Source organism: Lynx rufus, unplaced genomic scaffold (assembly GCF_022079265.1).
Source record: "Lynx rufus isolate CCGP_SWC_20201006 ecotype Redwood Valley unplaced genomic scaffold, mLynRuf1.p SCAF_4, whole genome shotgun sequence".
In the NCBI taxonomy this organism is placed as follows: Eukaryota; Metazoa; Chordata; class Mammalia; order Carnivora; family Felidae; genus Lynx; species Lynx rufus.
Window position 1 is genome coordinate 96,554,854 of NW_025814856.1, and position 25,966 is coordinate 96,580,819.

The following is a 25,966-nucleotide window of genomic DNA, read 5'->3' on the forward strand; positions in this document are numbered from 1 at the left end:
TCGGACGCTTAACCGACTGCGCCACCCAGGCGCCCCGATGTCTCTCTGTCTTTCAAAAATGAATAAACATAAAAAAATTTTTTTTTAAAGTTAAAGGTCGGGGCGCCTCTGTGGCTCAGTCAGTTAAGTGTCCAACATGTCTCATGTCATGATCTCATGGTTTATGAGTCAGGGCCTCACACCAGGCTCTGTGCTGACAGCCTGGAGACTGGAGCCTGCTTTGGATTCTGTGTCTCCCTCTCTGTCCCTCCTCCGCTCACACTCTCAAAAATAAATAAACATTAAAAAAAAAAAAAAAGTCAAAGGTGACAAAAATCTCAACACCCAGATGGTTTCACTGGAGATTTTACTAAACATTTAAGGAAGAATGAATACCAACTGTATATGCTCTCTTCTAGAAAACAGAACAGGAAAGAACACTTCTCAACTCATTTTATGAGGCCAGTATTACCCTAATAGCAACACCACACAAAAGTGGTACAAAACCAGAAAACTATAGGCTAATATTGCTCATGAATTAAAACAATTTTTTTAATGTTTATATATTTTTGAGAGAGAAAGAGTGTGGAAAAAAAAAAAAAAAAAAAGAAAGAGTGTGAGCGGGGAAGGGGCAGAAAGAAAGGGAGACAAAGAATTCGAAGCAGGCTCCAGGTTCTGAACTGTCAGCACAGATCTGGACACGGGGCTCAAACCCAGGGACTGAGAGATCATGACCTGAGCTAAAGTCATATAATTAACAATGGCTGTTGCTCATGAATTTAGATGCAAAAATCCTCAACAGAAATATTAGCAAATAATGGGGTGCCTAGCTGGCTCAGTCAGAAGAGACTCTTGATCTCAGTTGTGAGTTTGAGCCCCATGTCGGGTATGGAGATTAAATAAATTTTTTTAAAACATTAAAAAAAAAAAGGATTTTTAGCAAACAGAACTCAGCAATGTATACAAAGAAAATACACCACGACCAAGTGAGATTTATTACATACATGCAAGGCTGGTTCAACATGTGAAAAAAAATCAACCCTATCAACACCCTAAAAAAGAAAAATCATACAATTGTATCAAATGATACATAAAAAAGGCAGTGAGCATGACACCTTATTCATTTTATTCATCACCACTTTCTAAATCACCACTTCCTATATCTTGTATTAATAACTCTATATAACAGATGATCAAAACTCAAAGAAAAAAATAAAATTAGTTATTAGTGAAATGGGCACATTTTAACTACATACCTTTCCTCCTGTGAATAAAAGGGCTCCATTCCTAAGTCCCGCTACAAGGGACATCAGCTGCCGAGACAAAGGGCGCCCCAGGAGGCTGTGAGTGATGTGTTCCATGGAAGACACACCTAAAGAATTCACTCCTCTGCAAAATATATACATTATTGCATGATAAAACGCTGAAGCAGGATAAAATCCAGCTGTAAAAAATTCTGAAACTTTCCTTTCCAGGCTAATTAATGATTTTTAAAAGAGTAAAATGTTAGAAAGTTTCCCTTAGTTCAGAGCATATTGAATTAATGCCAAATCTGAGTCACAACTTTTAAAATTAGTTTTATTACTTTCAAACATGTACAGTAACTAAAAGTTTTGTCTTAACAGGACATCTCAAGGAATTTGTCTTAACAGACACAAACAACAAATCATAAATGAGAGCATTTGAAGTGTTAAAAGAATTGAAGACTTATTTCCTCTTAAATTAAGCTTTGAAATCCGGTTTCAATTTGTAGATTCTACAAGCATGAACTTCAACCTACTTCCTGACTCTACCACTTTATTTCTGATAATATAAATTCTGAAAATCAGAATCTGAGCTGAAGAGATTTTACTTTCTACATGAGCATTATGCTATAAACATTGTTACTTTATGGTTTAGTCCTTTTATTAAAACATTTACAGATTATACTATACACTAAAGGTTTCTGTGAGGAATTCTGAGATATAATGTTTATACGAGAGTCTCATATTTCCTAAGAGATAAGTTAAGAGGAGGTTCTTTTCAGACTTGTCTTAAAAGTTAAGGAAAACACAAATAATCCCAATTAGTACATTAATAAAATAGCTGAAGGAATAACTTAATTTGAAATATTTTTAAACATTCAAATAATGTTTTTAGATTAACTTTTAAAGTAAATGTATTAACTCTTAAGAATTAATTGTTTTATTCGAGCACATATAATCTGGGTCATAATCAGTTGTTTCCTTCTCACAAATCAAATCTTGAAGTAAAATTTCTAATAAGCTTCAGACTTTTATGTAGTTACCTAAGAAGACAAGGCAAATTACTAAGCTAGGTGTGAAAACAGAAACAATCCTTGAAAAAATATCTACTAATGCATTACTGAGATTATTCAATGACATTAACATCTACTTTAATATTTACATATAAAAACCCTGCCAGAGATAATGTCAAACATGTCTGTAAACATATTAGTTTGGCCATAACTTCTTACCCCAAGCAGTTCAGCTTTAAAAAAGGAAGAATAAAGTCAATTTCCTCACTGTTTTCTTCTTTTACCATAGGATCTAGAAGGACCTACAGTAGCAAGGAAAAATCAATTTTACATTTCAAAGTTATATCTGTGGCCTGTTTTTCTTGGGTCCTAGGAAACTGATTACTGATTTTGTTACACCACCAAGAAAATACATTGTGCATGCAAGATCATTATTCAAATTAGCCTTGACAATCATAATTTATTCATCCAAGGAACATAATTTACTCATCCAAGCAGTAAAGAATGTCATCTCCTTCATACATTTTGCAGATACATCTTTATTTATAATTTTGATTTGTGTCATATTTACTCTCCAAAATTCTTCCATTTGTATCTTCTTTGAATGGTATTCCTTCAATTTTATCTCAAAAGTAGAGACAAGGTCTAGTTCCAAACCATTCAAATTCTAAAAGACTAGAGCATCTTCAATTCTTTAACAATGGGAGTGAATATCCTAGCTAAAAGATAATATTCTAAAAAAGACCACTTTTAAAATACTGCTAGAAGAAAAGTGATCTGGTAATATTTGTGAAGAGCTGAGAATTTAAGAAGTGACAAAATAATATGGGTTGTGCAGCAGAACTCCAACTAAAAATAGGAATTTTAAAAATCAAATCCCAAAAGCTAAGTTTTCCTTTGTTTCAATATGAGAATAATTTGAAATCATGATCTATCTGCCAGTTAACACAATCAATTCTATTCTTGAAACTTAATTGTGCATTGATTTTAAATTTAGGATAAATCAATTTGTTTAGATAACTTAAAGAGACTATATAATAAAATATTTTAAATCAAGTTATTCCTTACTCTTATCATTCACGTTTCTAATACACTTCAGGATGCAAAGTCTTACAGGTAAATTCATACTTTATTATTGATCCAATGTGACAAATATTATCTTATTAAAGATTCAATAGTTATGTGATTACTTGTATTGTGATCTTCTGCAGCAGATTGGGACTCAATAAAAAAATGTTTTCTTTCTCTTTTTCCCAAGAATGAACTATATTTAGAGAAAACTCCTCCAACTCTATCAAAAAAAAAAAAAAAAAGAAAAAGAAAAAAACAATAAATGAGAGTTAGTACTGAAACAGAGATAATTTAAGATTCAAATTTCTTTAAATTTAAATAAAAGCATTCTTCAATATGTAAAATCTACCATTTACTTATCATTATTATGCTTCCTGTTCACATGTATTAAAGGTTGTAACAACAATGAAAATATTTCACTTCTTTAGTAGGAAAAATATCAAAATAACAAAATTTACCAACCATCTTTAATTCTCAGCTTAATATATTCTTCCTCTGGTATTATCAAAGGAAGTGTGGTAGTGGTACATTGCTGTAGCCATGAAGAGAACACAGTTTTTACATCTTCTTCACTGACATCTTTAGGCTGCCAGAGAAAAGGGAAGAACAGTAATGAATTATCCAAATACCTAAATTTAACGTTAACATCCTTAGTTTAACACCTTACTTTAATATGTAAACCTTGATATGGCTGATGGACCTTAAGTAAGCTTCTTAACCTCTCTGAGCCTTGCTCACCTCATGTGAGAACCATAAGATGGTATCCATTGGTAGGAGACTGGGGAAGTAAATCACGGTATACCCATTCTACAACAGTGTGGCAAAAATAAATGTGCTAGTTCAAGGTGCAAACCAGTCTGGCATGACCATTTATTATCTGTGTGACTGTGGGCAAATTAATGAAACTGTCTGAACCTCAATTTTATAATCTATTAAATGGAGCAACTAAAAAGAAACAACTTAAACATTAAAAAAAAAAAAAAAAAGCAAACCTTATCAAACAGAACCAGGAAGGATGTTCATATTTAGAGGCACAGATCTGGGAATTGATATTACAGCACAAGGAATACACTGAAGCTGGATGAAACATTTACACAAGTGGCAAAGTTTTAACACTCCCTACCTCTAGGACCAGTGACACATATACCATAATTTGGCTCACTGGATGGAAAACCATTCCAACTCCATTCTCCCTTGCTTCCCTCTATTAAAGAGGTGAGAAAGAAAACTCTCCAATTCCCAGAGTGGACCTGTGTGTGCATATGTGTGCACATACATGTGACTCCCTTCTGACCAATAGTGTGCACTCAGCAATTGTTGAGAAGGGCCTCTCTTCCTAATTAAAAGGTATACAAACCTTGCAAGGAGGTTTTTGCTTTGTGTCTTTCCTTCTGCCAAGAACGCATATGTGATGCCTATACGTACAGCAAATGCCTTGCATCTAAGAGGAGGAAAGTTATAGGCTAAGGATGGCAGAAAGACCAAAGGAGCCTAGGTCCCCGATGACATGGTTTAACCACCTATGAGCTCCTCCAAACTTCTCTGTACATAAGAAAAATAAATTCTTTGTATGTTCGAGTCACTTTTCTTTGTTTTTCTGTTAAGCAGATTGTAGTACTGTTATACCCAGTAAGTGTAACGTTAATAAATTAAAAGGTATAAAGAAATTCTGAGAAAAACGCTATTAATTTTTAAAGCTTTTAATTTAAGTTTTTAAAACCTACGTGAAGACAAAAACAGGAATACACAAAAGTTCATATAGGAAAGATCATTAATATCTGCCTAGGAAAATAAGCCTCTATTCATCCAGAGTCAAGCTTAGCTCTGCTGATTAAGCTTGGTTTAGAACTTGATCACCACAGAAGCAGGCTAAACTAAGTACAGGCATCGCTTTCCCATTCTTAAAGATCACAGAAACCATCTGTCACTTCTTTGGATGTTATTGGGCAATGGGATTAAAGACCTAAAGGAAGTCTGAAAATGAAAATGAAAACTATTTAACACCGGGTGCCTGGCTGGTTCAGTTGGTAGAGCATGAGACTCCTGATCTTGGGGTCATGAGTTCAAGCCCCACATCCACTGTAGAGTTTACTTAAAAAAATATATTTAAAATCAAGACCTGAAGAATCAGAAAGCAACTCACAGTTCCTCTAGAATCAAACATGTTTAGGTCCTAAGAGATATAATCACCCCAGAGACACCTGCCAACATCTTAAAAGTTCCACTAAAATATGCAACTCAGGATTAAAAAACGAATTCTGCACTAAGAGCCTCATACTGAGACCAAAAAAAAAAAGTCAAATGTCTGTACATAAGACCTAACTTTTGAAAAATACGAAGATCAGTTAGCTAAAAAGTTAAAACTAGAAATCACTGTGTACAGTTCTGCCAATGTGTTAAAAGTCCAGTTCCATACTATTGTGGAAATGGCATTTATTCTATTTATTTTTCTCTTCTCCAGTACATAATACAAGCAATCTTATCTGGGGTTTCATCAAAGTTCTGTTAAAATGGCTCTTCCATGCTATAATGACCATCATGATCCTAAAGACCCAAAAGGACCATTCAAATAATCAGAGAAGGATAAAGTCATGTTTAGAAGTTTCAAAACCTAGAAAACAGTAATTTTCCTGGATTGTAGTGCTCTGAGAACTGGTAAACTAAACTGGTACAGGTGATAATACTCTATTAGCGAGCAGTCTAGCACTCTTTTGGTTGCAATATTAATGCTGTAATATGGGAAAATTTTTAAAAATTACATGAATATAGCAAAAATACCTATCTTCTAAAAGCCAAATTATCAGGGCACCTGGCTGGCTCAGTCAATAAAGCATGCAACTCTTGATCTTGGGGACATGATTTCAAGCCCCATGTTGGCTGTAAAGCTTACTTAATAATAAAAAAAAAAAAAGCTAAATTATCATATTTGCATTGGCACGATATACATAATATGTGTGTTGCTTACTAAAGACTTCTTAGTTTCTCAAAAAATTAAACACAGAATTACCATAAAATCCATCAACTCAACTCCTAGGTATATACCCAAAAGAACTGAGAGCAGGGACTCAAACAGGTTCTATAGCAGCATTATTCACAAGAGCCAAAAAGGTAGAAACAATCCAAGGGTCCATCAACAAATGAATGGGTAAACAAAATGTGGTATATACATACAATGGAATATTATTTACCCATGAATAGGAATGAAGTTCTAATACATTCTATAACATGGGTGAACCTTGAAAACATGCTAAGTGAAATAAGCCAGACACAAAGGGCAAATACTGTATGTTTCCACTTATATGAAATATCTAGAATAACCAAATTCACAGAGACAGAATGTACATAGGGTTACCAGGAGCTGGGGGAGGACGGGATAGGGAGTTATTGCTTACTGGGCATAGAGTTTCTGTTTGGGGAGATGGGAAAGTTTTGGAAATAGATGTGGCAATGATTGCACATTATGAATGTAATTAATGCTGAACCGTACGCTTAAAAATGGTTAAAACAGCATTTTGTTATATATATTTTACCACAAAAAGACTTCTTCACCCTTCTAGCAAAAAGAAATACAACATTCTTATTATTTAGCCAAAGCATCTCATAAGATGTGTAAAACAACTGACAAAACATAAATTTGAACTCACTAAGTTTTCTCTAGGTTGTAATTTTAGAGATCTTGGAATTTTAGGGGTAATTTCCACTGGAGTTATTCTGACTACTGCATGCATTTCTATATTTAGTCTCTTTCTCAGGTCATCTGGAATCTGAAATATAAAAATAAATAAAAATATAAATATGTCTAAAACTTGATTTAAAAATATTCCACAGTGTAAATATTGGTATTAACTTTCATAAACTCGGGTAAATTAATGGGTAAGTAAATTTGCGTTATCATGATTCAGAGAGTAACCAGATGGATGTTCAGGTATTGTTGTATCACAAACATTTTAGTTTTTCCCCTTCATTTCTTTCTTCTCACACCCTCCTCAGAATGCAATCTATCAGCTGTGCTCTCTTGAGTCAAGCCTGTGTGAGTACGGGATGGTACCTGCTGCCAGTATCACCACTGTTCAGTGCCCACGGCTGCCAACCTTTAAAGTGGAGTGGGAAGTGTGGACTCCTTGCTGCTATCTTATATGGTCTCCAGGCCTTTACCTGGCACTTCTTCACCCCGTACTCACCACATATTCATAAGGAAAAAAAAAAAAAAATATTCCCACCACGTGGCAGAACCATTCACAGAAGGAAAGTCCTAACAAGTTCAGTGTTAGACATTTTTATTTTGAAGATGTAGAAGGATCTCTTAAACTGGGAGTTTAGAGCTAACAGAAAATAATGAGCTGATGGTCTAGAATTTTAGAAAATGATATAAGCCAAAGAGATTAAAACTTTGTAAGTTGCCAGCACTGAGGTCATATGTGAAACTGGCAGTAAAAGAAATCTACAAAGATGACCCCCTTCCTTTCCCATTTTTCTTCCCTAACAATTTCCTCCCTTTATCACCATGAACTCTTACTTTACAATGCTCAAATTAAGTTCAAGTAAGAGGGGGCTAGTGACTCATTTCACATAAATGAAGCATTACTACCTGAGGCCGGGATGAGAAGATGAAACAACAGCTGCTCTCCTCTCTCCACCAACCCCCCCACCCCCCATCACCTCCCCGCCAGGCCCACAGTTAAAGAGCTGACCTCATCAGGGTAAGCAGCTTCTGGACACGTTCCCATCCTGGTGCCAGCTCACACCATGGGTATCTCCCTACCTGGGCATTTCCCCCAACATATAACAAGTTCCTCCTCTGCTTTCAGGAACTGGGGAACAAACCTTTGGCAGGTATTAAAAACGTAAGGCTTCATGGGGCATCTGGGTGGCTCAGTCAGTTAAGTGTCCGACTCTTGATTTTGGCTCAGGTCAAGATCTCAGGGTTCATGAGTTAGAGCCCTACGTAGGGTTCCATGCTGAGAGTGTGGTTCTCCCTCCCCCTTTCTCTCTCTCTGCTCTTCCACTGCTCATGCATGCACGTGCCCTCTCTCAAAATAAATACACTTTAATTATTATTATTTTTTTAATGTTTTATTTATTTTTGAGACAGAGAGAGACAAAGCATGAGCAGGGGAGGGTCAGAGAGAGAGGGAGACACAGAATCCGAAACAGGCTCCAGGCTCTGAGCTGTCAGCACAGAGCCCAATGCGGGGCTCGAACTCACGAACCACGAGATCATGACCTGAGCTGAAGTCGGAAGCTTAACCGACTGAGCCACCCAGGCGCCCCCTCAAAATAAATACACTTAAAAAAAAAACTGTGAGGCTTTGTAGGGCACCCCAGGCTAAGCATGAACTCTAGAGTTGGCACACCTGGGCATAAATCCTAGTTTTATTTACTGTGTAACCTAAGGCAAGTAATTTTTACCTCTCTGGGCCTATAACTATCTAAGCTTATAGCTGTCCAAGTTTACTTAACCAGAATATACACAATCTTTACCCAAACAAGGACTTTACCATATAATCAGAAATGTGCCCCTGCAGGGACTTTAGACACCACTTCTTATACTGATTTTCAAATTGTATATAAAATATTATTCTAACTCAGAATTTGGAGAATTTCAAGCAACATGAAATTGCTTTCTCTCAAAATTTATACTAACCCAGACTTTCCCAAGATGAAGCGCTTCTATGTCTTTGGTGTACTTTACGGCATTCTTCAATTCCTCAAGTCCATTCCAGACAACCTTTAGCACACAGGACTTAGCAGCTTCTTGACTATGGTCTGAGCTGATTTGTTTTTGATCTAGTGGTTCTGATATCTGCTTCCCTTTTTCAGGTGACAGGACATTTTGTTTTGTTTTACTTTGCTGTTGCTTTGGAGAAAGTAGCTTAATTAGCTTTCCATAGGTCACAGTAAAGCTGGGCTCCACATCAAAATATTCCTGGTCCCATGGAAATACATGAACGGCATAGTGTTTGCGAAACTCAGAAGTTGCTGTGGCATTACACATACTGGGAGGCTGCGATTTGCACACTCTAAAAATATTGTCTAGAGGAACGACTTTGGACTGCATATTTTTGAATGCATTCATTTCAGTTAAACCCCAAGATAGCTCTTGTTTCTTCTCAGACCCAAAAGAAAAAATGCTTCCTATCAAAGTCCATAAGCTTGGCACGGATGGTGAGTCAACTGTAACTTCTGTTTTATTAGACCTATTGTGAAATTTCCCATGTGCATTATCTGCTTTTGAAACTGTCTTCTCTTTGGCCTGGCGGGTCTTTGGCTGAATAAGGAGTGTGGTGTCAGCTTCCAGCCTTCCATAAGCAGCAGCTGGAATCAGTGCAACTGTGTGGAAAATAAAGCTCATTAGTACGTGTTCACCTCTGCTATGGATGCATTACCATGGAGTACAGTGGAAAAATATAATAACACCTACCAATTTGGATGAATATGTAAGTTTGTTGATCAACCCAAACAGGAAAAATGGCTTTCGGAAAAACTATTCGAATTTGATCTAGCAGATGCTGTTCAAGGGAAGCAGCATGCAGTTCCTACAACCAACAAACAAACAAATCAATTCACTTCATGTTTAGTCCATTCTGTGTCTGGTAAGGAAATCACAAGTCATTCTTATAACTCGAACCAGCTCAGAATATATAATGAAGCTCAGAAAAGAGAAATCTAGAGACACTGATATTTTGGCTTCCAGTTATGGAAGGAGTAAGTCACAGGGCTAAAAGGTACAGCATAGGAAATATAGTCAGTGGTATCATCACAGTGTTGTATGGGGACAGATGGCAGCTACACTTGTGAGCACAGCGTAATGTACAGAGATGTTGAATCACTATGTTGTATGCCTGAAACTACTGTAACATTGTACGTCAACTATACTTCAATACAAACAAACAACTATTTTGAAGCAGTTTAACCTTAAACCGGGATAATTCTCATTGTGTTTTCTTTACCAGTATCTCCCAATCATCTGCTGATAGGGGTTCCACCTCCACTTGTTGACAAGACACCACATGGGAGCACAGCTTGAGAAACACCTGGAATAAATAAAAAATGTAAAACTACTTTTAAAATATTTTTTGTAAAAACAATTTTTTTTTGCATCCCTAGAAAAGAAGAAGTTCTCTCTTTAGGTAAATAATAAAGTGTGAGTGAGTGAATGAACGAGTGTGCGTGCCTGTGTGAATGTGTGCCTGCCTGCACTGGGTGGACCTTCATTTGACAAATATTTATTAAGTACCTATTCTTAGCTAGGCCTTCATATACCCTAACATTTTAGGAAAAATTGTTTCACAACTAATTATAGAAAAAAAGAAAATACACCCTAGCACAACAGATTTAAAAACAAACAAAAACAAAATAAAGATAACCATTAACAAAAGAAATGTAATTTAAAAATGCGAGAAGGGGTGCCTAGGTGGCTCAGTTGGTTAAGCATCCGACTTCGGCTCAGGTCATGATCTCACAGTTTGTGAGTTTGAGCCCTGCGTCAGGCTCTGTGCTGATGGCATGGAGCCTGCTTGGGATTCTCTCTCTCTCCCTCTCTCTTGGCCCCTCCCCTGCCCATGCTCTCTCTCTCTCTCTCTCAAAATAAATAAATAAACTTAAAAGAAAATAGAAGAAGAAACAATGTCATCAAGTCATGGCTTAATCTAGCATATACACACTCTATTATTTCTAGAAGTTTTAAGACTTTTAGTTTTATAACTAACCTGCATGGTACTTCTAGAAAAGTCTAGAAAAGTAAAAAAAAAAAAAAAAAAAAAAAAAAAATGCTCAGAGATCAGAGAAAATTATTTAGAAGTATAAACATTCACAGCTAAAAGTAAAGTAAAACAAATACACCCTCATTCCAGTCTACAGATACATATGAAATGCCACTGTGTCTTTTGGGGTGACTGGCTGGCTCAGTCAGAGCATGCAACTCTTGATCTCGGGGTTGTGAGTTCGAGAAATAAATAAATAGTACTTAAAAAAAAAATAAAAAGATGGGGCACCTGAGTTGCTCGGTCAGTTAAGTGTCCAACTCTTGATTTCAGCTCAGGTCATGATCTCACCATGGTCGTGAGCCCTACATCAGTTCATGAGCCCTGCACTGGGCTCCATGCTGACAGTGTGGAGCCTGCTTGGGATTCTCTCTCTCTCTATCCCTCCCTGCACTCACTCTCTCTCCCTCTCTCTCTCTCAAAATAAAAGAAAAAAATTTAAAAAAAAGAAAGAAAGAAATGTTAGTGTTTCAAGAAGCTGCAATCTACCACCTAACTTTCTTTTCCCTTTCTTTAGGCATTTCTGAGGATTGAGGAGTAAAATCCAAAGCCACCAAATGTTACATGCTCCAGTTAACCAGCCCTTCCTTTGTTGCTTCTGCGGATTGGAGCAGAATTTCCCCCAAGTGCCTCACCCTCAGTGAATTTCCCGTTAGTATTTCCCCATATACCCTGTTTGAAAGGGGCGATTCCAGGGAAGCACAGAGCAGCTCCCACCCACCAAGAAGCTAGAGTCCTGGGCAAGCCAGTTCACCTTGTTCCTATTCTTTGGGAGACAGTGACTTAGTGGTATTGCTACAATACAGAAGATCTGCAGAAAATCAGGTAAAAGTTCACTCTGAAGCAAACAGGCATTAGAAACCAACAGGCCTGTTCAGAGGCAGATGAAGACATCAAGATCAGGAACAAGAAGCTGGTGTTTCTCTCTGGAAAGTACCACATATTCTAAGAGAGCAGAACTTTAACTTGCTGTGCAATCCTGGGCAAAATGTTCTGTCTCCCTAGGTTTGTAGAGCAAGGAACCAAAATTAGTGATGTCTAAGTCACTCTGGTGCTAAAGTTTTAAGATTCTAACAAAGACTTAGGGTAAGCGAAGGACTAATACTAGGACTATGGATTTCTCATTAGTGGCCTTTTCTCATTATCAAAAGCAAGCATGAACAAAATTAGTCTATGTTCAAAACAAGATAAAGAGATGTAACATTCTCATATACTGTTATGGGAAGCTGGTAATAGAATGCAGTTTAGCCCCATCTATCAGAATTTTCAATGTGTAGCCCCCTGGACTCTGTAAGTCAATCTGTAATGTTTCATTCTATACGGATTCAGAGATGTTCAATGCATACTGTAGTATGTGGAAAGGTACCTCTGATATACTTTGTGGGGAAAACTGCAGAAAATGTGTATGATTAAAAAAAAAGAAAATGTGTATTCTTCCTTCCCTTTCCTTTCCTTCCTCCCATTCTTTAAATCCTAAAGGTGTACTAAGATCCCAACATACAGTACACATTCATTCTGAGGCTGTGGTTAGAGAAATCCATTTTTTTTACTTTCAACTGTAAAATATTTGCAACAAATATGTATTATTTCCATAGTTTAAAGTATTTAGAAGAACATAAATTGGTGAATACAATAAAATGAAAAACTAGACGTAAGTCCTTAAGCTTTGAGGTTTACAATTAAATTCATAGGCAAGACAAAAATAGAAAAATAACAACTTTTTTGTTGGATAGATTTTTTAAAAATCAAGTATGATTCTGGAAGGTTAGAAGATTTGCTGGAAGCAAATGAAGTCTAGTAATAGTAAGTAAAACTCAATAATTCATAAAGTAAAAATAATTGCACACAAACAAAATTAGGGAACCTGGAAAGTGAATAAAATAGATAGAACACAAAATCAACTAGGGAGCAGAATACAAGATAAAGATTTAACAACAGAGTTTACAGTCAACTTGCATATCCTGGACTGGTTATAGCAGCACACAAGTTAGGTGTCATCTCACCTCCTTAAAAAATTAATTTGAATGTTTACTTTCCATTGTTATATTATGTGACATCAGGAAAAAGTTATAGTCATCACATTTTGTACTCACCTGGTCCCCATTTGAGAGTCCAAGTTTCTGACCAAGTTGTCTGTTAATTTCAGCCACACTGTCACCTTGATCACTAAAATGCCTGCCTTCTACCCAGCTCAAGAATGCAGGCTGATGACCCCAGGCCACTTCTATAGCTTGATTCTATTTATTAAAGAAGAAAGGAGGTGTATGAGAGTTTTTGTGTGCTTTTCTGTATTCACATTAAAGATAAACTATTATTGCAATCCACACATACAAAAAGAGTTCTATAGATAGGCGATAGGTCTTGGTTGTGCACATCAGAGCATTTAAAAAACTATAATCATTTCTAATACCCAAGACTGGTGATGCTGTGGGTGAAACCAATACTCTTACATTCTTATGATGGCAATACAAATTGATTCAACCATTCCAGAATTCAAAATGGCAACAGGTAGCCAAAGAATTTATATAAACTTTGAGCTAGATGTACATATTTGAATATTTATTCTGAATTAATGATTGACAGAAGAAAACCTCACCAAAACATATCTCTGCAGTATTTTCTGTAACAGTAAAAACTTAGAACTGTCTCAAATATCTATTAATAAGAATATCATTAAATAAGTTACAAATTTACCATTTTGGTAAAGCATGAGTCAGTAAGTAGAAATATATCATGATCATTAAAAATATAACTGGGGTGCCTAGGTGGCTCAGTCAGTTAAGCGTCCGACTTCAGCTCAGGTCATGATCTCAGTTTGTGGGTTCAAGCCCCATGTCGGGCTCTGTGCTGACAGCTCAGAGCCTGGAGCCTGCTTTGGATTCTGTGTCTCCCTCTCTCTCTGCCCCTTCCCAGCTTGCACTCTGACTCTCTCTCTCTCTCAAAAATAAATAAACATTAAAAAAAATTTTTTAATGTAACAGTATGTTTATTAAAGGGGAATAAATGCACATGGTAAAACCACAAAAATTACAAAAGCATAAAACATGAAGGCAGGTTCCTGTTCCCAGAGGTAATTACTATTAGCAGCTTCTTATGTACACTTCCAGAAATTTTATATTATGCAGCTTCTTAAATAACTTTAAGCTTTAGAACTAAGAAATTGTATGTGCAAGTAATTAAATCAATAATAACATGTATTTTCAGGGCGCCTGGCTGCTCGGTAGGTGCAGCATGTGACTCTTGATCTCGGGATTCTAGGTTTGAGTCCCATGTTGGGTATAGAGATTACTTAAAAATAAATATATTTTAAAAAATGTGTTCTCAGGGTGCCTGGGTGGCTCAGTTAGTTGAGTGTCTGACTTCAGCTCAGGTCATGATCTCATGGTTCGTGGGTTCAAGTCCCTCATCAGACTCTATGCTGACAGCTCAGAGCTTGGAGCCTGTTTCAGATTCTGTCTCCCTCTCTCTCTGCCCCTCCCCCACTCCTGTTCTGTCTCTCTCTCTCTCTCTCTCTCTCTCTCAAAAATAAACACTTAGGGGCGCCTGGGTGGCGCAGTCGGTTAAGCGTCCGACTTCAGCCAGGTCACGATCTCACGGTCCGTGGGTTCGAGCCCCGCGTCGGGCTCTGGGCTGATGGCCCAGGGCCTGGAGCCTGTTTCTGATTCTGTGTCTCCCTCTCTCTCTGCCCCTCCCCCGTTCATGCTCTGTCTCGCTCTGTCCCAAAAATAAATAAAAAACGTTGAAAAAAAAAAAAATTTAAAAAAATAAACACTTAAAAAAATTAAAAGGACTTCATTGATAGCCATGAAAACTTACCACTTCATGACATTTTAGTATTATTAAAGTCATTTATTAATATTAAAATTAAGTCATTGATGCACTGAATTCTTAAATATTAAATTCATTCATTTCCATCAAATCTTACTACCTCAAAACTGGTTATAGGCTGCTTATTGTGCTTCTTTCTTTTTTTTAAATATTTCATTTTGGAGAGAGGGCATGGGAGGGGTAGGGGGAGAGAGGGCAGAGGATCCACAGTGGGCTCTGTGTTGACAGCAGCGAGCCCCATGTAGGTCTTGAACTCAGAAGATCATGAGCTGAGTCGAATCTGACACTCAATTGACTAAGCCACCCAGGCATCCCTACTGTGTTTCTTTAAATAGGAAAAATTTCAAAGGATTTTGAGGCAATATAATGTACTTTCAACTAACCATGTTATTAATACTTTTTATACAAGAAAGTCATCGTGTATCTCTTAATTGTATAATTTTTCTCACAATTCACAGGATAGTCTAACTGTTCTTGCTGATGCTAAGCACAGTGTAATAAAGTATACAGAGCACTGGACTGGAGTCAAATTCCAGATTATTATGTCAGCTGTAAGTATGTTAGCTGAGGTTACAGGGTGAAGATGACCAACTCCCTGGGTGTTTTCCACAGTTTCATCAGTCAGTGGCATATAATCCAGATCAACTCTTATTTCATAAGAAGAAAATTTTATTTTTTTAAATGGGGCAGGTTTTAAATTTATTTATTTTTAAGTAATCTCTACACCTAATGTGGGCCTCAAACTCACAAGCCCGCGATCAAGAGTTGCACACTCCACCGACTGAGTCAGCCAGGCACCCCTACAGAAGAAACTTTTAAAACTAGAGATGTTAAATAAGGGGATACAAAATATGGCCTGAAATATCAAAAAATGAGAATTCTACCAACTCACTGGAAAAGGGAAAAACTGACTTTATTAAACAGGAAAAATACTTCAATTATTCCTTTGGTCAATGTGTAATAACCAGCTCCATAATCATAATACACGTTCAGTTGGATTTTGCAAACTAATATTGTGAGTCCATTTTCATGTAAAACATTTTCCACCTGAACTGCAGAACCACTGGGCACTCAGGTAAAGAGAAGAAACCCACAGACTGGAAAGAGAGGAGCCCCTCTCCCAGGAATTCAATCAGTAAATATCTGCTTTTGCCATTACCTGTGGTATTGGTATAATCTGGAGGGAACTTTTCAGGTGAAATCACAGGTAGTCATGCCGTAGGACTGGCCAGATTTGAGGCCTAGGTTATCTTTTGCTAACACAAAAGAAATGACAAGTCTGTACCTGGCCATTTCCGGATGGCCATTTAGGTTTATTTGTTTGAATTCAGTGTGGACGTGAATCCTTTCCCCCATTTCAGCCGTCACAGCAAGCACTGAGCCTAGCATACAGACAAAATAACTCAGGTAAAGCAATGGTTCTCAACGCAAGGGTGATTTTGTTTCCCAGGAGACATCCGGCAATGTCTGGAGACATTTTTAGCTGTCACTACTGAAAGGGAGGGATGCTACTGGTATGTAGGGCCTAGAGATCAAAGTTCCTGTAAACATCTTACCATACCCAGCACAATCCCCCATAAGAAAAAATTATCCAGCCTAAAGAGCCAAGATTAAAAAATCCTGAGCTAAAGCATCTACTGGGTACCCAGTCCTGAAATAAGGACTTGGATAAACAAAACAATACTTGAAACACAGAGCATGACAAGGGAGATGTGTCACATAAACAGAGCAGTGAAGTTTTGAAAAGGAGACACAGGTGAGCAACAGAGAATCTGAAAGCTAGGCAGAGGAGGTAAGATTGATTATGCTCAGTTTTTAAAGTCATGGAAGGAGGGAAAACATTTTGGGAAGAAAGAATAGCACAAATACACAAGTGGAAAGGAGCGGGGTTATGGAAGAAACAGTGCTGCACACTGAGTGAGAGACAAGAGGACAAATTAACTGTGTGGAAATACCAGCCTAGGAGTGCCAGTGAGCACAGAAATGGCCTAGATACCCAACGTCCCTTTCACCATCAACAACCTAGGAATCTGTAACAGTGGGTCTCAATTCTTGTACATCCAAATAGCCCAAAGTTACTTTTTAAATTACAGATGCCTGAAGTTCACTCCCCAAGATTCTGATTCAGTAGGCCTGAGGAAGGAACAGAACATTCATATTTTTAAAAGCTCAAGGTAAGTCTGACACAGGCCAGAAGGCCATTGTTCTGGCCCTCTTCTCATTTCAACATTATAGATATTATGTACTCCATGCTTCAACCCAAATAAAATAATTCAACCCATTAACTCCCAACTCATGACTTTATGCTTTACTAATTAGCCATGCCCTCTAGCCCAGTAATTCTAGGGGGAAAATTATCTAGAAAAAATTACAGAGAAGTAAAGTGAAAAAGTAGGATACTTAAAATTATTGTAAACTATTGGGGCGCCTGGGTGGCTCAGTCGGTTAAGCGTCCGACTTCAGCTCAGGTCATGATCTCGCGGTCCGTGAGTTCAAGCCCCGCATACGGCTCTGTGCTGACCGCTCAGAGCCTGGAGCCTGTTTCCGATTCTGTGTCTCCCTCTCTCTCTGACCCTACCCCGTTCATGCTCTGTCTCTCTCTGTCTCAAAAATAAATAAATGTTAAAAAAATTAAAAAAAATTATTGTAAACTATTAAATATTTCCTGCATGATCAGTCAGTGCTGGGTACCATGCATCCACGATTTCTGAGGATTTCAAATATCCTATCCTTCTGCCCGCATAAGCACACTCACACTTGTAGACTATGTGCCTCTATTTCTACTTATGAAAATACGGATGCTGTCTCTGCCAGTGCTTAGAAGGGCAACTGACGACAGAGTTTCAAGCAATCCTACCTCTGTACTTCCAAGTATGCATAATTCTACTGCACATTCCTGGTACACCTCGGATGGGTTCCGAGCATCGGCGACACAGGGAAGAACCTTCATTTTCTAACCTACCCTGCTCAGGGAGACGGTGCTTAGTCTCTGTTAACGTGCCCTTCACTTAACAGGGACTCTGCAAACCAAATCTGCCCCTCCCTCTGGAGGCCCGGACGGCAGTCGGGCAGGCACCAGGAAATCACTAGCAGGAAAAACATTTTTTAAGGTAATAAAAATTACCGACTTCCCAGGAGCCTTTCCAAACTGGAGTGAGGAATATTTCCCAAAGCACACGTAGAATACTGGGATGATTGAAAGCCCACTCTTAGCGAGTGAAAACACCTGGAATAGGGTAAGTTTAAGGCCCAGTGCTGCACCAGACGTGGTGTGGGCTGCAGAGTGTGCCCCCCGCGGGCCCTGCCCTCGAGGGGCCTTCAGTCTGGCCTCGGAACGGCTCGGCGGAGACGGAAAGGCAGCCCGTTCCACGCCTCCGGGAGAGGCCCGAGCCGCCGCCGCGTCCCTGAAAGACCTTGACTCGGTCCGCCCCCAGGCTGCCGACCAGGTGTCCCGAGTCCGGGCTGGGGGCCCACGTCCAGGGCCGGCGCCTTACCTGCAGCAAGTGAAGCTGGGCCACGAGACGCCGCGGCAAGTGGAGGAAGCAGTCTCGAGCGTTGGTGAAGACCACAGTCACCGCTACCCCACCACCCTCCGCACCTTCCAGGCGATCGCCACCCCACATCGCCGGCAAGCACAAATTCCCCCCGAACGTACGCTCCCGCGGACTTGGGCCACTGGGCCTGCCGAGTGTGTCAGAACCGGAGAAGATCGATCGGCCCCGCCCCCTGAGGCCACGCCCCTCTCGCCTCGTCCCCGTACCGAGTGGGCAAGCAAGCTCCTCCAACTCTCCGAGGCCTCTCCGCCGGTCCGCTGGAGGGCGGCATCTCGTTCACCGAAGTCACACTCACAGGAAACGATGCCCGACGCTATCGATTCTCCAGCCAATCGTGGCACGCCTTGACCTATCTCCCCCTCTTATTGGGTGAGCGGGAGTGCGACGAGACGGATGTTGTCGTTTTTGCAAGGGGCCAAGCCGTCAAGATGGCGGCTAGTGGCGGGGAGCTTGGAGGTGTATTTGATCACCATGTCCAGAGGGCTGTATGCGACACGCGGGCCAAGTATCGGGAGGGGCGACGGCCTCGTGCTGTCAAGGTAAAGTGATTTCGGTTTCATCCTTTGTCCTTGAGAGCTTTATTTTCGCTGTGATTCCACATCCCAGCATATGTAAATAAAGGTTTGAAAGGCTGCATCCTATCCGTCACTCATTGGAGATGGATGTGAGAATCTCTGGTACTCAAGTTACCAAAGATTCTCAAAAACCCTTCGGTCAACTGCTAGAACGTCAGCTCCGCAAACACAGTGCTTTGTGTTAGTCATTGCATCTTTCATGTTTACAATAGTGCATGGTGCGTGGTAAGCACTCAGTGAATATTTGTTCTCTCTTTGTAGTAATTTCTCCCAAGCCAACTTCTGGAAAACATGTCGATTGAAGAAAATTTATTCTTTAGTTAGATTCTCGTGGGGTGAATTTACTTTTTTTTTTTCTGCAGACAGGTTGAACAGAATGTTTCTTGTTTTCAGAGGCTTTTTTTTTAAAGCTTTTTTACTTTAAATTCCAGTGTAAGTAATATGCAGTGTTATGTTAGTTTCAGGTGGACAATATAGTGATTCAGCAATTCTGTATATTACTCAGTATTCTTCATGATAAGTGTACTCATTAACCCTAGAGCAGTTTTTAAAAATAGTTTTGTCCTAGGCTTTTTGGGGAAGTATATTTTTATGTGTTTGCATTTCTTTTAGGTATATACAATCAATTTGGAATCTCGGTACTTGTTAATACAAGGAGTTCCTGCAGTGGGAGCGATGAAGGAATTAGTTGAGCGATTTGCTTTGTATGGTGCAATTGAACAATATAATGCTTTAGATGAATATCCAGCAGAAGACTTTACAGAAGTTTATCTTATTAAATTTATGAATCTACAAAGTGCAAGGTAATTTGCAAGTTAAGCATAAGTTTTGTCTCCCCCATCCCCATTGCTATCATTTTGGCCCTGGTTTTCCCTCATTTATACCTGAATTACCCAATAACCTAATATTGCCCTGTATTACTCTGGTCTTACTCTAGTCTTAAGTGTTAGCCTTATCAAAACACTATTCACATTGTGTCATTCCCATGCTTAAGAATCTTCTGTCGTGTATTGTGGTAGATTAAAAAATGGGTTTGGAGTTAAGTTTTTGAGCTCCACTGCTTACTAACATCATGACTTTGGACAAGTTGTTTAACTTCAGTACGCCTGGTTTTTTTCTATTCTGTAAAATCTGTATGGTAAAAGGACCTATTCACTGAAGTTGTGTGAGGATAATGAGATAACCTATGTAAAGGGCTAAGTGTAGTGCCTCCTGTTCAGAATGCAGTAAACGTTAGGTATTGAAGTTCTTATATTGTTATGCATCTATGTGAATTGACCCCATTTTTCCCAGTCTTCTCTGTAACATAAATTCTGCTCCAATAAGGCTGAAGTATGAAATGCCTTACCTAGTTTTATGTTGACCCCATTCTTGTCACTAATTTGCTCCAAGACTCATCCTTCTTTGGCTGTTGCCATTCATAGTTTCTTTATTATATTTTTTAAAGATTTTAAGTAATCTCTATACCCAACATGGGGCTCAAACTTACAACCCCAAGATCAAATGTTGCATGCTCTACCCAGCTAAGCCAGCCAGCCAGGAGCCCCATCATTCATATTTTCTTTCTGTACTACAAATAGCACTTGCAGCCTGCCACAAAAGCAATTGATTTTATGTGGTTGTATATTATTCTCAGTTTGCTCTTATATGTAATCTCACTTCCCCTAATCACTTCCCCCTAGCCTGCTCTTCATGGTCAGGGAAACATATTTGCTAGAACTTTTGCACCTCCCATAGCACATAGTACATTATGTGAAGTTCAGTATCTTGATTCAAATTGTAGCTCTACAAACCAATGTGAGCATGGCCAAGTTATAAATCTTCCTAGGCCTCAGTTTCATCGTAGGGTTTTTATGAAGTATTAATTCAGGTGAAGCATTTCAGGCACTGCCTGGTGCATGAAAAATCTCAGTATTTTTATCATTATCCCTGGGCACAGAAGTACTTAAATATTTATTGTAGTATAATGCCTGACCAGTCATAAATGTTTAATAAATATTTGTTGAATACCATTCTTTGACTTTGTCATTGATTAGTTATATATTCAGCATTTACTCAATTACTGAAGATTTTATAATTATAATATTATTAATTTTTATATATGAATCCCATCATAGGAACAAAACTGTGGTGAAAAGACTAAACTGGGTATGAGCTAACTCTTAAGGGCCATTTAATTTAACACAGAGAAATCTGTATTTCATGACCATAGATTGTGTACCTCAGGTTAACTGCTGGGGATCCTAAGTTGGTTAAAGGGGGTCTGGATATGTGTGGATGACTTAGCTCAAAACCTGTTAGCACTATAGAGAGTTCTAAGAGTATTCCCTACATCAGTAGAATCAATACCATCCATAAGGAGAACATCTTAATTCCCAACCCATAGGAAGTATATACACATAACAAAAGCTGAACTTTACTGTTTAGATCAATGCACTGTATCCTAGTTCAGCTATTATCCTAAGTAAGTCAAGATTAATAAACCATGCTATCATGTATTTCTGTTTAGGACAGCCAAGAGAAAAATGGATGAACAGAGTTTCTTTGGTGGATTGCTTCACGTGTGCTATGCTCCAGAATTTGAAACAGTTGAAGAAACTAGAAAAAAATTACAGGAGAGGAAGGCTTATATAGCAAGAACTACTAAAAATAAAGGTATGGAAAGCCTGTTACTAAACACCTTCAACGTGTAAGGCACTCTGCTAGGTATATCATCCCATCAGAGCTCCCACTCTGGTGGGAAGAGAGGCAAATAAATGATCACAATATTTAAGAACTCTGCAGCACTCTTATGGAATATGGGCTGGAAAGGGAGAGATGTTGGTTTGTGGAAGCCTTCCTATAGGATGAGAGAGGTGGCTGAGTTTTGAAGGAGTAGACATTACTCAGGAGGCGAGAGGAAGAGATGGAAAGGTAGGCCAGGTAGAAAGTTTAAAGGTCCAGAGGAATAAATGAGCAGTATGCATTTGAAGGAACTATGAATAGTACAGGATAACCACAACACAGGGATTGCAGTGAGAGGGAAGATTAGAGAAGAGGACAGGAACTGAATCATGAAGGGCATTGTGTCACAGGCTGCGGAATTAAGGTTTGACCCAAAGGCAATGAGAAACAATTATGATTTGCAGACCAGTTACCAACTGCTAATCTAAAACTGCTAATTGTGGAAAAGTTCCACTTTTGACCAGCAGCTGGCCAGGTGCCCCATATGCCCAACTGAGTTTCCCTAGACACAAATTCTAGGTGCCTGGAATGGAGCCATGGGCTTTGGTACATGGACTGTAGGAACAGAGTACTCAGAATTGGACTGAAATAATGTGTGTGGTCTGAAATCTGAATAGTACTGGAAATCCACATTACAAAATATCTACCCTTTAGTTGAAGGACAAAGTCATTGTGCAGACACCTATTGAATATAATGAGTGATTAGGGAAAGGGCAGGTGGCAGAGGTGAAGAGAGATAGAAGATAGGAAGACTCTTGGAAAACTTACCTGAAAATTGGCAAGAGAGCTGTTGAGAGTCCCTGATCACTTGTAGACAATGAACTTTTAACCTGTGGGATATGTGAATAGCTCCAGGAGAACTTATGTTTGTGTGCCAAATAAAATTACAAAATATGGGTCCAGCCTGTTGCCTCCTTTAAAAACTAACAAACACCAACTAAGCAGCATGATACATTCATGTAGTAGAATGCTCCAAAGCTGTAAAAAAAGGAGCATTCTATGTAATGACCTAGGAAAAAAAATCTCTAAGATCTACAATTAAGTGGAAAACACAAAGGTGCAGAGAAATGGCTATTATGGGGGGAAAAAAGAGGAGTAGGCAGGGGGAAGAAAAGTAAGACATACTGGACAGATAAATAAAGTAAGAATGGGATTACTTAATGGGCGGAGGGTGGAAACCAGGCATATAGGGGGTAAAGAAAGTGTGAAGCGTGACACTAATATACCCTTTATACTTTTTAAACACATGAATGTATTACCTGCTCAAGAAAAAAAAATTTTCAGGATAGCGTTTGTTAACATTTTAAAGTAGTGTTTGTTTTTAAAATCACACATTTCCGAATAATGAAAACAGTAAACGAACCATTTTTTTCCTCTTCTCTCCTCTTTTAAATTGTAACATAAAGATCATTACGTGACAAAGAAGAAACTGGTTACGGAGCTTAAAAACACACAAGATTTTAGACAGGACTTCCATTCAGAGACCTCTGGATGTGCAGCCACTTTGAACACTTCTACTGGCAACTCAGATCCTTGTCTTCCTTATTCTTGTGAATTGCCTTTATGTTATTTTTCCTCGAAATGTACATGTTCATCAGGGGAGCATATGGACAGGGCATCAAACTTCTCTCAGGATGGTAGAAACCATGAAGAAACATTGGAGCATTGTATGCACAGTGACTCTTTGCAGAAAATACGGGTGAAACCGTTTAAAAATTCATTAGCCTGCCCTGGCGCACAGAAGGCTATTACTTCTTCAGAGGCAGTTGACAGATTTATGCCTAGGACAACACAACTGCAGGAGCGGAAAAGAAGAAGAGAAGATGATCGTAAAATTGGAACTTTTCTTGGAACAAGCACGAGTAGTAATGAGGTTATGATTGGGCCTCTGTTACCAGACTTACCCAAAGTGGATATGCACGATGACTCGTTGAACACGACAGCAAATTTAATTCGGAATAAACTTAAAGAGGTAAGATCATTTTTAAAAAAACTGTTTTAAGAGACCATTTGGTTATAGGGCTAACAACTAAATGGAGATTTGTGGCAACTAAAGTATTGTCATTAATTTTTTTTGTTTTCAGTTTTTTGATGTGTTTTTCTACAGTTCCTGTTGAATTAACTGAATCTGACGAACAGAAAAGTATGTGCTTTGATATCATTAGCCTTTGCTTTAAACAGTGAGCAGAACAGGGGCGCCTGGGTGGCTCAGTCAATTAAGCATTTGACTCTTGATTTCAGCTCAGGTCATGAACTCTTGGTACATGAGTTTGAGCCCTGCATCAGGCTCTCTGCTGTCAGCAAGGAGCCTGCTTTGGATCCTCTGTCCCCTTCTCTCTGCTCCTCCCCCACTGTTCTCTCTGTCTCAAGAATAAACATTAAAAAAATGAACAGAACATATTCTATGTCATTCTAGATATAAAACATAAAAGCAGTGGTTTCAGTCCGTGAGATCAATCTGTGAGAGTGGAGCCCAGGCCCTCTCTTTTTAAAGCTCCCCAAATGGTTCTATTATGAGTCAAAGTACAGAATTATTGTGTTGAAGGAAAACTTTTTCTCAAGTTCAGTGTTCTTACAAATTACATCAAAATGGTTTTTGCTTCTTTGATAAAGATAGCCATAGAATGAGGTGAGATTATTCTAAAGATTAGGCCCTAAGGTCTGCATTTCAAAATGTAAACTTCTTAAATAGATTACAACTCAACTGTCCTAATTAAGTACTAATTTTTTTTACATATTTACATAATCATTTTCCATTTTCTAAGCACAAATAAAAGAAAGCTAACGTTTGAGTTAGCTTTTGAAAGATAGCTTTTTGTGGGGCAAACCTTTTATAAATCAAACTGAGGGAAAGGAACCTTCTTTTAAACTTTAACTCTGGAGGTTCAGAAAGTGCTTTTCACGCAGTTGTAAATGTATTTTACAATGTGATTAAGGGAATCTAAGGTAGCTTCATTTATTTTATGTATATGTTTTTACCTGAAAATTACTATCTGATTAAGGATGAGGGCTTATGTTATAATATTAAAAGTCTGTGAACACAATTTCCATGCTTAAGCCTCTTTTTAAATGTTTGGGTTTGTGCTGGCCCTTTTCTTCCTTCAGATACAGTTGAACTGAGGCATAGATGCGGATACATAGCTCCCTCAGCCAGAAATGACTATATTTTCAAGAAAAAAGTTGTTAGGTCCAAATCCTAAGTAAGGAGACAATAGAACAACAAAATGGAGAAATGCTGAATACAACTTACACAGTTTCTAATAATTTTACATGTTAAAGTGAAGACTGTCTTACTCTGCTTTAACTCATTGTCAACTCTTTTTCCAATGATGTGTTTAGTTTCACTTCCCTAGGAAATTGAGGATTATACCATTTTCTACTTATTTCTCCAAATTTTCATACTCCCCCCCCCCCCCCCCCCCCCGGTCAAGCCTCCATGTCTGTAAATACATCAAATGTATTACATTTGTAATACATCAAATGTTGATGTAAATACATCAAATGTTATCAGTGTTTCAGGTTACACAGAATGGAGATCTCTACCTGTGTCTATAAAATAGCAAGTGACTTCACATCTATAAAGGATTGTTAGAGTATATGTTTACTCTTATCCCCTCAAGTTTTTTTTTTTTTTTTCCTTGTTAAATGGCTTTAGAAATTTTACTCCCATCAGTGTTTGGACAGAAAACTTTGTGCGTAGACCATAGGCTGTAACCTGAAATTGGGCTAACTGCCTTAAATGTGACAGCAAGAATTGAACTACTAGATGTATCTCCTACCTCTCCTAATAGTTTATTTATTCTTGTACTATAAAAACTAAGTTTTGGTGGTCTCTTTTTTTTAAACTAGGTAATTTCATCTACACCAAAACCTCCAGAAGACAAGCTGGAAGATGTACATACAAGTCGTCCGTTAAAACAAAGAAGAAGAATATAGATTGCCAGCAGCAAATTATATTTTCTAAGGGACCATTTATCTTTTATTTTTTAGCCTATCATTTTAATTCTTTAAGAGATTTTACTGCTGGTATTTTTTAGTGCACTCCTCTTTGTGATACCATTCAAGCTATTGTATCTAATAAAGGTTCATCTTTTAAAATTAGCTTATCATTCACAGAATACATGTCAGCCAAATATGTTCCTTAAAAAAAAAAAAAAAAAAAAAGGGGCGCCTGGGTGGCGCAGTCGGTTAAGCGTCCGACTTCAGCCAGGTCAC

General features: G+C 38.3%; 2 protein-coding genes across 3 annotated transcripts in view; one reads left to right on the plus strand and one right to left on the minus strand.

Annotated features, from left to right (window-relative positions):
• PEX1 (peroxisomal biogenesis factor 1) overlaps positions 1-18,605 on the minus strand; it is a 47,564-nt gene extending 28,959 nt beyond the window's left edge. For both annotated transcript variants that reach the window (XM_047096026.1, XM_047096027.1), the window contains exons 1-10: positions 18,393-18,605; positions 13,164-13,307; positions 10,258-10,341; positions 9,729-9,843; positions 8,952-9,637; positions 6,952-7,071; positions 3,770-3,893; positions 3,427-3,527; positions 2,456-2,538; positions 1,236-1,368 (exon numbers count right to left, since the gene is read on the minus strand). In XM_047096026.1, coding sequence (XP_046951982.1) covers positions 1,236-1,368; positions 2,456-2,538; positions 3,427-3,527; positions 3,770-3,893; positions 6,952-7,071; positions 8,952-9,637; positions 9,729-9,843; positions 10,258-10,341; positions 13,164-13,307; positions 18,393-18,521 — 1,719 coding nt within the window. In that variant the 5' untranslated portion in view covers positions 18,522-18,605. The remainder of the gene's footprint in view (positions 1-1,235; positions 1,369-2,455; positions 2,539-3,426; positions 3,528-3,769; positions 3,894-6,951; positions 7,072-8,951; positions 9,638-9,728; positions 9,844-10,257; positions 10,342-13,163; positions 13,308-18,392) is intronic.
• A 264-nt stretch (positions 18,606-18,869) lies between these two features.
• Positions 18,870-25,849, plus strand: RBM48 (RNA binding motif protein 48). Its single transcript, XM_047097151.1, has 5 exons — positions 18,870-18,991; positions 19,640-19,830; positions 21,537-21,682; positions 23,158-23,723; positions 25,601-25,849. Exons 1-5 carry the CDS (start codon positions 18,881-18,883, stop codon positions 25,685-25,687), a joined length of 1,101 nt encoding a protein of 366 aa, XP_046953107.1. The 5' UTR covers positions 18,870-18,880; the 3' UTR covers positions 25,688-25,849.
• The last annotated feature ends 117 nt before the right edge of the window (positions 25,850-25,966 follow it).

Excerpts from the sequence above, each read along its gene's own strand:
- RBM48 (XM_047097151.1), top strand. The coding sequence starts at position 18,881 with ATGGCGGCTAGTGGCGGGGAGCTTGGAGGTGTATTTGATCACCATGTC. Across the intron at positions 19,831-21,536 it reads ATGAATCTACAAAGTGCAAG|GACAGCCAAGAGAAAAATGG; the intron begins GTAATTTGCAAG and ends ATTTCTGTTTAG. Across the intron at positions 23,724-25,600 it reads TTCGGAATAAACTTAAAGAG|GTAATTTCATCTACACCAAA; the intron begins GTAAGATCATTT and ends TTTTTAAACTAG.